Source organism: Antedon mediterranea, chromosome 5, assembly GCF_964355755.1.
Source record: "Antedon mediterranea chromosome 5, ecAntMedi1.1, whole genome shotgun sequence".
NCBI lineage: Eukaryota > Metazoa > Echinodermata > Crinoidea > Comatulida > Antedonidae > Antedon > Antedon mediterranea.
The window spans coordinates 27,586,864-27,599,407 of record NC_092674.1 but is presented as its reverse complement, the minus strand read 5'-3'; the positions used below and the strand labels follow the sequence as shown (position 1 = coordinate 27,599,407).

The 12,544-nt window shown below is 32.9% G+C and overlaps 2 protein-coding genes across 2 annotated transcripts in view; one reads left to right on the top strand and one right to left on the bottom strand.

Annotated features, from left to right (window-relative positions):
• Window positions 1-12,544, bottom strand: part of LOC140050200 (L-aminoadipate-semialdehyde dehydrogenase-phosphopantetheinyl transferase-like) — an 83,672-nt gene that overhangs the window by 11,732 nt on the left and 59,396 nt on the right. The gene's annotated exons all lie outside the window — the stretch shown is intronic.
• Window positions 9,581-12,544, top strand: part of LOC140050192 (guanylate cyclase soluble subunit beta-1-like) — a 47,152-nt gene continuing 44,188 nt past the window's right edge. Inside the window, exon 1 of the mRNA XM_072095277.1 lies at window positions 9,581-9,769. Within this exon, the coding sequence (XP_071951378.1) occupies window positions 9,767-9,769 (3 nt within the window). The 5' untranslated portion in view covers window positions 9,581-9,766. The remainder of the gene's footprint in view (window positions 9,770-12,544) is intronic.

The window sequence follows — 12,544 nt, the reverse complement described above, 5'->3', positions numbered from 1 at the left end:
AGATTAATGTGCATATTATATTATATCTTTGGTTTTTTGTTAGAAATATTCACGATTTGGTTGTTTGATATCGTTTAATAGACCTAATTTCACCAAAAGTGCCCACTCCGCAACATTACACTCACATTTGTGTTTTGCGACGTTATTCGCACTTTTGGTTAAAAAAAATCATTCATATACTTGACTTGGTAACAATCAATAATCCGTATCGTTTGTTACCAAGGTAATAATCGAGCATTGCACAAACAAAATTAAGTTGTTTTTTTTTTCAAAAAAAGGTGATAATATCTAAATGAAGTTACTCATCCTTTAAAATAACTTAATAACATACTGTGAATTCTTCCTGTTTTTGTTTATTAAATTATGAGTAAACTTTAAAAAGGTTTGTTATGCTTAAGACGCAACACAAGGGCGTAATTGACTAATCACAAGCGATTGATTATTCGAACTGACGCTCGTCATTGCGATGCGCTTACGTTATTGCGTCACTTTGACGAGTTAGTTATCCGCCCAACAAACGCCACGTGCATGTCATACGTTGGAATATTGCACACAGAAAAAGATTATGGCATTATGAACTGAACTGTCGAATATGATATGATATGTTGTTAGTACTGAATGCTGTATATTTTGTGTCATATACTATTTACAGTATACATAGTATAATCTGTATACTATACATATTACATACAGTGTAGAAAAGGTCAAATTACGGGAACCGCCATTTATTCCAATTTTTAACATGGTGACAGTATCAAAATGAAACACTAATATAGTGATTGCGTTATGTTCTAGTGGGAACCAAGCTTCAAGTGAATAACATACTCATAATTTTATTATTAGTTTGTTTTTGTTTATTGAATTATGCGTAAACGATAAAAAGGATTGTTGAGTGAAGTGTTATGGATACATTCTTAGGATCGAGTTATATGCGTTAATTGCGTGTAGCGAGCTAAACTAAGTCCATACGTTTTAACACGTTAACGCTTTGGAGCTAAACATGGTGTTATCATCAATATGACTGGTGTGCGGTTTTGTGATTAATTTCGAACGCCTTATCGATTAATTTAAGCGATAGTTCATCAATTATCATGTGTCCTATTTGTGATATCAATTTCCGTGTCATCATTATAGCTAAAATTAATAAACATAAATATTATATAGTTAGTATTATGTTTCTTGAAAGGCTAAAGTAATTATTTTTTAAGGTGAGTTATTCAGATTCAGATTTATTTGGTCCTTGCGAAAATTCATGACAGGCACAATCGCTCACATAACATTAGGCCTACAATACCATACAAAATATAAATAAGTGAAATAAATATAAACAAGTAAAGAGTTTTAAACAACAATGTTGCACACTACGGCACATGTGATACATATGTTACACTGTTTTACCAATTTTCGCATTAAACTGTACAGATAATGGGGGTACTTAAGTATAAAATAACGGGATGTAAATGTCCAGAAACTGGTAAGTAGAAGCCTAATTGTTTACAAGTGTGTATACATAATGACATGTGGGCCAATTAACCAACTCATTTAATAGAAAACACTACGATAATGTCAACCTGAGCTGGCAATATGATTAAATGCTCATGTTCGTGTCAAAGTTACTTTGATTCAAGAGACACAAGCTAACAGAACATATTAAACACTTCCAATAACAATGTTTAATTTAAAATAAGTCAACATTATGAACAGACGTTTAGATACAAGTTGTGTCTCAGACACAACTTGTATCTAAACGTTGAGAAATACACAACTGGTTATAATGGAGGAGAATCATGACGAAACTGTGGAGATTCGAACTCACGACTCTGGGAATGATAAACTAATCACCAATCTATGGAACACTGATACCATAATGGCAGAAAGCAGGATTTGAATAAAGGATCCACAAATTAGAAATAAATTTAGTCTGGTGTTAAACATGTTTAACACCAGGCTTAAACAATAATAGTGATAAGCATTAATAATGTTTAACGCCCGGCTACTGTGTCACTCATGAGTAGCATAAGATCTTTGTAATTTATTGAACTGTGAAAAATAATGAAATCTAGAATTGAATCCACGACCCCGGGATTGGTAAGGGAATAATATTTAACATCAATCTACAAATGTCCCATATCTATATTAGAATGTTAACAACACTGTTAACGGAGGATTTGATTCCAGACGCTGAAGTTTATAAGCTGGGCAAAAAGCTATAGTGCCACTTCAAATTTGTTTTTAGAAACAATTTTAAAACTGCACTGTTAGTTTAACAGTAATGAAATTTCGTTTCCGTTTTAGTATTTTCAAAGCTGAGGCAGCAGATGGCGATAGTGCTTGCAGTCTCCGGGGATGAGATGTCTATAAAACCTCGCAATGCATCCCATTTGAAAGAATGTAATATTTATTTTGTTGTTCCATTTATGCGCGTTTACTGAAAATGCATTTCAGGACTAATGACATATTATGGAAGGCTTGCTTTTTATAGACAAATAACATATTTAAAACTGTGGTATAGCCTTTATAGTATACATTGTACATTATGTAATAAACACTTACATAATTTTATATCTCCATAATTATAATCATACACTATGTGACGTCATTTGGACGTGTTATGTTGAACTATTTTGCATATATATGTACAATAATTAAACTATCATACTGGTACAGTATGCATATAATACATTATCAAAACAGTCATTACCCTTTAAATCAGTGAATATTCCATAGTCATTTTTGACTGAGGATATAAACATAATATTGTATAGTCTATTTTGTCTAAGCTCTGTGTGCACTATATCAAACTTTATGAGATAAAATATGTGATGTGCCCATATATGGACATGATGATGTCATATCACTGCCGTATTTGGGCATATCACTAGTATCATATTTGGGCACTTTTTTATCAAACTAGTTTGATAGTGTGGACAGAGCTTAAAAGCTGTATACATTTGACTGGTTTAGCATAGCTGCTATTTTAGTCAATAATAACACAGTTTGAAAAAAAAAATCGAAAATACTTTCTTACGAATTGACTATACAAAATATTTCTAAACTTGTATTTTCTCTTTCAGCTTTCAAATGCGTAACATAACACAAACCTGCAGTGTTTAATAAACATAAGACGTTTATGCCTACCATTACTGTGATTTTATTTTTAACAACAATATTGTATAATACGGTGAGGAAAAATAAATTTAATTATACAGGATTACACAATCAGGTCAAAGAAAAACCTTTTTTGCATTGTGGTCCTGTCTTAAATAGTTTTGTGAAGAAAAAAAAAATGAGTTTGTCGAATAATGTTTTGCATCTGCAAGAACAGGGCATAATGATAATCTGGGCCAAATATGAGATACAGTACGGTAATACATAGAATTAATGACATGATGATGATATATGATATGAAAAAGCCCCTTTTTCACTTACAATATCATATCATTGATACAGGATATTACAGTGATAATTATATACTAATTTGACGATAAAATGGGTAAAACATGATACTCAAGTGTTCAACAAATTAAAATATACAATTGACATACAGTTGTGTTATTTATAACACATTTCATAACCTCCGACGTCATCATTTTCAGTTCATTTTATTACATCGGTGGCACGATGAATAACGTATTTTGAACGCGAGCGTACGAAATGAGTACAATTTTCATCAGCTTGTACACGCCCGCATCAATGTACTGTAGTAGTGTTAAAGCTCTGTGTACACTATCAGATTTTATGTGACAAAAAGACATGTGACGTGCCCATATATGGATATGATGATGTCATATCACTACTATATTTGGGTATATCACTACCATATTTGGGCAAATCACATTTTTTGTCAAACTGGCGGCCATATGGCATGCGGTAGGCTGACTATTTATACTTGTTAGCTGAATGTTTTAAGGCAGCGTACTAAGGTGCGTTTCAAATATAAGAAATAGAAAAGTGTATGTATTATTAAAATAAGCAAAGGCGCATAGCCTGTTGGTATTTTAATCCCGATATTTGGTGTAATCCTTGCCTGACGTAGGATGAAGCGTATGTCTAATTTTGCCTAGCACTGATTTCAATCCACTCGCTTGCCGCCGAAATAACCGGTCCGCCTAATGACCGTGCTAAACGATAATGGCACTGCAGAAATGCTTAAGTCTTACAGGCCACAAGCTGAGAAAACAAGATCGATTCTGGAATTACTATACGGAGATTTGTATCGGTCTTTTTTACGATATCTGTGTATTTTCTACAGTCAACGACATGAGACTCATTAGTGTAATCTCTCAAAGTGTTATTCCAAGTCGCAAGTCCTCAACGGGTCATGATTTATGTGTTTCTTTTCTCTGTTTGTGAAAAGTAGAATTGCGTTATCCTGATATTAGGAAATGTTTAGTATTTTGAGAAATTAAAATGAGAAAATTAGTATTTGCGCCTCAAAGACAGGCAGAAATAGACCAAAGATAATTATTTAAAATATACATAACTGGTTTTTTAGTAAAAATTAGGTGGCCTAATTTATTATAGATACACCATTGTGGTATAATAGCAGGGCGCCTGTAAACCAGAGTTCGAATCCGCTTAGTGTGTTAACTCGAGTTTTAATATATAGAAAACGTATATCGAAAACATCAACATTAAACATCATTCGGGTCCAAAATAAATCGTTTATATTATAACTTACTGCGATGTTCACGCTATGACAATTTAGAAATCACAAATTCATTTTAATCGTTAAAGTTAAACAAGGATGACAAGGTTCCTGATCTTTACAAAAATGTTAAGTATTGAGTAGACCATTAAATAGTCATCACCATTTTATGACACATTAGAGATTTAGTTTCTTTGATTTAGTTCCTTAATTCTTTTGTTTCACATTTAATCAGGCTTTTTAATCAACTAAGTTAATTTCATTGTTTATCAGAGTAAAGCTCTGTCTGCACTATCAAACTGTATGTGATGTGCCCATATATGGACATGATGATGTCATATCACTACCATATTTGGGCACATCACCAACATATTTGGACACATCACACTTTTTTTTGTCAAACTAGTTTGATAGTGTAGACAGAGCTTAATATTTTAGCTCTGTTGTATTTTTCAAATATTTTTGCCTTTTTCTATTACTAATTTTGAGCAATTATATGTCAACATGAATTTCCTTTTGGACAAAAATGAACTATGAATTTTTAATATAATTTACATAATAATACTGTAATTGATGAATACTATACACAAAACAATAAATCGTAAATACTACTGAAGCTAATAATAAAATATCTTTAAAAAATACTGCAAATATTAATATAATAATACTACATAATATAAAAATACTTGTATTTATATAATACTAATAGGCGTAATAAAAAGTGAATGGTGTGTTATATTAATACATTAATACACAGTTGAAAACAAGTCTATCAATACGACATTACGATAGTCTGTCGCTTTAACATTTATTTAGATTTATAGAGGGCCTCTTTTAGGTGATATTTGCTGTTTCATTAACAATTAAAATAACCTTCAAAATCACCTGCTCTGCTTAACCCGTTGTTTTTATACGCTAGCCAAATCGATTCACTAATTGGTTTTAATCTTGATATTTTACAAAATACGTGTCTTTTTCAACAATGTGCGTTGCTTACGTGGCATACAATCAAGAATACTCAAAGAGACATTGATTTGGTTTTTTTCAACAAAAAAAATCAACAGTATATACGAGTTTTTAATACAAAAAGAGAAACAACTAAAGAGAGAGAGTTAGACGAGATTGGCAGTAATATACTTCCGTTCAGGTGGCCTTTTCATTTTTAATTTTTAAGAAATATCGAAGCAGATTAAAGGTTTTTTCAAGATCACTACAATTTTGAAGGGTAATGAATAATTATTCACCTGGCCAAACGGATAGCCATCAGCATAAAATCGTAAAGCTTTGTCTTTTAGTATTCTATATGCAGTAGATCAAAAGCATTAATGGTGCTCGCTATCGTATTGGGACGCTGCCAGCCACTACACGCTAGCTATCATGTGTACACGAATAATATACACTTCTATTTCAGTATTACTTGATCCTTTTGGCGAAAATTAACACCGTGTGCTGATTCCTAATAACAGTTTAATCTACCTGTTTATTTTTATTACAAGATCATTTTCTACGAGATGAAAAATATCATTTGGTTGTTGCGTGACTGGGTTTGTTAGAAAAAAAAACCACACCGTGTATATTAATATTCCACGTTTTATATTGATTAAGTTTCGTGATGATGCTAAACTATATCGATATCGTAACCGCTTCGTCGTATTGTGAGATGCATGCGTGTAAATACAGTGAATAATACATTAAAATGCAAATTACTGAAAGAACAACAATGGTTCCTGAAAAAATGTTTTCACAATTGATAGTAAACATGTAAAATTATACAGCAAGCAAAACACCGTTCTTTCGTTAAAAAATGGCTGAATAATTTTAAGTTTTAAATATTTTTAACGATCCTAACTAAAAAAAAAACATGTCTATCTTTGGTACCCTAATTAAGTTTGGTTCCATATAAGGAAGGAACGTGGCTTTAACGCAAGACATTTGACCAATCACAAACGACGGTTTCTAACTGTCTCATTCGTTGTTGTGCGTTCTTGCGTGCATCTAGTTTCGGAACCAAGCTAGTGGGTATAACGGTACCATAATATATATAAAGCTCTGTATACACTATCAAACTTATGTGACAAACAATGTGATGTGACCAAATATGGACATTATGATGTCATTTCACTACCAAATTTAAGCATATCACTACCATATTTGGGGACACTTTTTTGATAGTATAGACAGAGCTTAACATAGGTAGGAGGAATTGCATCGTTGTTTTTTTACTATACTATGCTTTTTTTATTATTATTATGCATTTATATTACCATTTTCAAGTCACTAATAAAACATGTTTTAACTTATTAGTAAACCACATAAATAATAACACAATAAAAAAGGTGTTTTTTTATTTTCCAAGACCTAATAACGTTGCATGTAATAATACCTAAAAACTCAGATCGATACAAATACAACCAATAAAAACAATGTAATCAAAATTTAAAAATAGCTTCTGTAACAAATTGATTCGATATTAATATTCGCGCCACTTTCTTTATATCAATATAACACGACTTGTGATATGAGTAATGATATTAAAAATACATGCATTTTCATTATTTATTATGCATTGGTGTTTACAAAAAGAAAACATTTTGTCATTACATTAAAATGTATGACGAACCGACTGTCATTTATCAAGTATACTCTAAAGCTTGGTTCCCACTAGAACGTAACGCAAGGACGTAAACGCAACGCAGGCGTTTTAACCAATGACAAGCGAAGTTATAGACAGTTAAGCTTGGTTCCCACTAGAACGTAACGCAAGGACGTAAACGCAACGCAAGCGTGTTAACCAATGACAAGCGAAGTTATAGACAGTTAGCAATCACAAGCGAATAAGCCATCGCTTGTGATTGGTCAATTCACTTGCGTTGCGTTACGTCCTTGTGTTGCGTCGCTAATGGGAACCACGCTTAATGAACCACCGGAGAGTGTTCTTTCGTTAGGCACAGGGTTCTTGATACCGATTATTATGCAATATTAGGTAAATTATGTCATCTATAGGCCTATAGTAAATAATAATAACTCACTAGAGACGTAAAACAATGACGTAAAGCAACGTAAGTGATTTTCACAAGCAATTTCTTATTCGAAGTCAATCAAGCGTAACAAGCTAACGCACGCATACTCACGCATAACATAAATCTGGCGCACGCATACTAAAGCGTAAAATGAATCTTGCGCACCGTATAAACAATCGTAACATAAAGCTGACGCACGTACGCACAATTCTAACAGGTATTAGTGTTTAAACGCGCGCGTCAAATATTTAGTATCACGAATTTATTTCAAATATAAATTTCGAAATTAACATCATTATCTGATATTTTTAGTCATGGAAATTGCATTTTACCGTAATTTATTAGTCGATCGTTCAAATCATTAACAATATTGCACTATATAGCCATTACTTACATTAATATATGCCGTACCTTCCAAAAATGCGGCTCATAATGTTAAGTATTTTTAAAATCTTCAAGGTGAAAAGTAAGCAGTAATTCATACAGTAATTATTAATATTGATTTGACTTTTAAAAGCAATTGTGTACATAGAAGAAACTAGTGTGATGAAGGTTGAATAAAAGCATATGAAATACGAACTTGTGCTATTAGAGTTATAGTAATTGTTTAATCATTTTTTATAGAGTAAAAACAATGGACGTCCTTATCAGTCCGATTTTTAATGGGAATTCATTACTTTCATTAAACAACAGTTATTACAGCAATTATATGTATATTTCCTGTGTGACCGCATATACATATGGAGATTATAATATTGCATTTCAAAATGACATTTATCTTGAATGATTCAAACCCTTATATCGCCAGATTCTCTTTTTTTTTTTGCTCAACTTCAGTAACACCTGCTCTGAAAACAAAACAATTTTTTTAAACTTATCAATAAAAAGAAGACTTCCAAAATAATATAATTCTTATTTTTAACTTCATCACGGAAGAAATAATTTCAAAATGATTTTGTTAGTAGAATGTGGGAAATAATACGTTTGATATTTTTGTACATTTAATTTTTTTACATTTAATTTTTGTAAATTTTGTTTTTGTACATTTAATTTTCTTACATTTTATTTTTGAACATATAATTTTTGTACATTTTATTGTTGTACATTTTATTTTTGTACATTTCATTTTGTACATTGTATGTTCGTACTGTGACAAATGTTTGTCGTTCGTTAAAAAGAATATGTTCTATAAATCGTCGACAGCCGATTGTAGATCAACTTCAACTTGACCTGACCTTCCTATAATCCCAAAGGTTCCTCCTCCCTCCTAAACTGATAATGGGCCTATATTTCTGCATATTCAAGCTCACCACGTTGTACACAAGTTAAGACAAACATGCAGAAGGATTTTACAGATCATTACGACAATACTATAAAATACTATATTATAATGAAATATGAGACTTTTCTAGATTTCCACAAGGACCGGTAGTGAAAAACAAATTGGTTTCTCTGAGATCATAGAATAAGAATGATAGAGTGTGAGAGTGAAATAGTGCGAATAGCAATCGGATAGACAGAGTACGAATAACAATAACTCAGTATCAGGGCGATGCAGTAATTTACAAACAAATTCTTAAATGATAGTTACTCTAGGCAAAAGCCATCCCTGACTTCTCCCTATGATTCTTCAATGGAACTCTACTTCACTCTCAAATAGATACATGGATGACATCAACCAAATGGCCGACATGAAAAGCCTATAATTACGGAGGATAACTCATAATTTTAGCTTATAATCTTCCTATCACAAATATGCACCCTGCAATCTGTATAATCCAGCGTTGTGACCGCTGAACCGAGTTATTGGAAATGTGTAAACAGCGCCAATGTAAATTCATCCGAAACCAGCCGATCGTATCGAGCCCAAGCCTCACGCTTCTCCTATCTTCCCTAGTTGCTTACACATACACTGACAACGGTCGGGTTTTGCTTGGCCAAAAAGCGTAGGAATAAACGTCGTGGCTAATTGTTTTTATCGGACGAAGTATCTCCAACGGGTATGCCGATATCATTCCATGTTAAGTGATATTTCTAGCATTCGTAAAGACTTCACTGACTGAGTTTGAGTAAAGAGTACACAGAAATATATATAACAATGGTAAGTAATGTCATTTAACAATAATTGCTTTCTTCGCATGACTAGCTACTGCGTAAATTGTTAAGACAATTATTAGGCCTATTATTATTATTCTATTAATATATATTTCTTAATTTTATATCATTACTTAAAGCAAACAATTATACATGGTATATGTCATGTTTGCGTTTGATTTATATTCACGAACAGCACAAAGCAACTGTCTGATGTTGAAATAAGAGGCTTCATAATGTTTAAATTATCGATGTTCTATCACGATCTAGAAAACGAATCATTTATGATGTTTTATTATATATAACAGAACGCTTCTGTTTATAAGTGCCGTGTTATTTTAGTTTATGATATTGATATTAACGTTAGCAGCAGATATAAATCGTTGGTGACACTACAAATGTACCATAAAGTTGACGCGCGCGCTCAAAAGCTGTACCGTTATTATCATTATTCAGACGCGAGCGTCACGATGAGGGCTGGTAATGTTCGGTGGTAGGCACCAACTTTTCTGTGTGAACCAAACACGTGAACCACACATATAACTCTTTCTTACAAGTATAATCGGGCTGTCATAGTGGCTTCAATGTGATTACATGTGTCGGTTCAACTCCCCCATTTGATGATCTACTCTCGTTACTATATAGGAGCTCGATAAGAAAAACAATCTTGAATGATATCCTTTGGTAAACGAAACTTATTAGATAAGCAACCATTTACGTTCTGTGTGTGCGTGTCTCAACCTAAAATGACATTTTTACTTTAATTACAAACGTTAGGACACACGTTTTAAAATTGTATGGTTCATGCACACACAACAAACAATCCTTTATATTATTAAAACCAGTAGAACGGTTATTCTGTTGATTCTGTCACGCTTAGCCCCCACAATACCTTATCTTGTTTACTCTGTTTAACAGTCTATTTATCTGGATAATAATTACTTAATAATTGCATTATCAGACAATCAGGGGTTATTAATTCAACCATGTCACGTGTTTTTACGGTGTTTTCATGAGGTGGACAACGGAGTCCGAGAAGCGGGTCAAGTCAGAACGCAGAGAGGAAGTGTTCGGGAAATCGATCGGGAGTTCACGTTTTCGATTTACACTTTGCCCGACATCCTTTCAAACCGTAGTTCTTAAAATGTTTTATTATATTTCTGAGTAAAGATTATTTAAAATTTATAATGATGAACATTTTGTGCGTGTGTTCGTGACATAATGATTTAGCGCTTACGCACTGGTACCTAAATTACCCTGTGACTTACGTGCCATAACCAGTTAAATGCACGATGTCACTAGATTGTGACGCCGGTTGCCTTTTACGGCTCCCTCGGTGTTTTAACCATCTAAGTTATTTTGCTTTTAAAGAAAATAAACGAACAACTGCTGAATGAACTAAACGCATTGGAAATGAAAAACGCGTTTTGCGTTTCCAAGCTCAAAACAAACGACTGCTATGGCATCGTCAAAAGTTGATGACTGCAAGCAACTATCATCAAAATGATGACAGATTTAATACACATATACAAATCATGATTGTTATCTGGAATAGTGGCGCGCACTGCTGGTGGCCAGTAGAAGCGGTTAGAAACCGCCCTCAACTATTTTCCCTGCGCAATATCCTATAGTCTCAATTTATATTCTGCAACATTTTGTATGACTCGTACCAGAATATTAGTCTCTGGATTTTTCTTTATTTATTGGATTTAGTACTTTCGGTTTGCATATGACTATTTGCTGATGTATTAACGGGGGACTTACTGTGTAATTAACCTGTCAAACGCAGGGTTAAGTGCGCAATGATACAGGAAGTTACCACAATCATCTTCTTGTGTTCATAATGTATTGCAACTGTTTCTCTTCTTCGATTATTCACAAACTATCATTTGCTCTCAGTTTTGTGGTTGGAAGATTAATAAAGTTAAGGGAGTTTTATTTAAATTTAAATAATTGGGTAGCCGGACATATTTTGAAAGACACCGTATCGTTGACATAAACTCTATAGCTTGCCTGCCAATCCCAGAGGTCAATGGTCAATAATGTCACAGTTAGTTACTAGAGTTTCTCATGACCCAACAACACACTGAAGTTGTCAAAACACACTAACATAATGCATTATTTTAAAGAAAACATTTTTAGTTTCTTTGAGTTTTCTCGAGGCGGTTAAAAATTGAGAGAACCGTTTTAACTTTGTTGAATAGTAGAATAGCAACAGAAGTTGAACTACACTATGTTAACATGGAACGAACCTCGAATCCCCATTCGTAAGTCAAACACAGACTGTTATTACCACATACATTTTTAAAATATAATTATATTGAATAGTAGGTTTATCTTTTAAAAGGTTATACAAAAGCTAATCTGATAATGATGTAGTCCTGAGGCTGAGTCGGGCTAAAATCACCGACATCAGGGAAATCAGTGTAACAACGAAACACGAATACGAACTACTTCAACGTTCACGTTGGTAAAATACATAATACACTTCATTTACTAATGTTCTCTGCAGGGCATGATTTCAAATATAGAAACCATCTTTCCGTTTCGTATTCTTCTCTCCGTCTTTACTGACATCGTTTACCTTGCAACGAATTGTTGACCCGAGGCGAGGATGATGTGCTAGACAAGATACGAAACTTCTCCGTTAATTACTGTACTTTTTTCACTTTTACACTATTGATCCGATTAAAGATTCACCGTCAACCCCTTAAATCCAAAATCATATTTGATAAATTCAACAAAAACTAATTTGAATTGCTGATATTAAGAAGGAATAAAA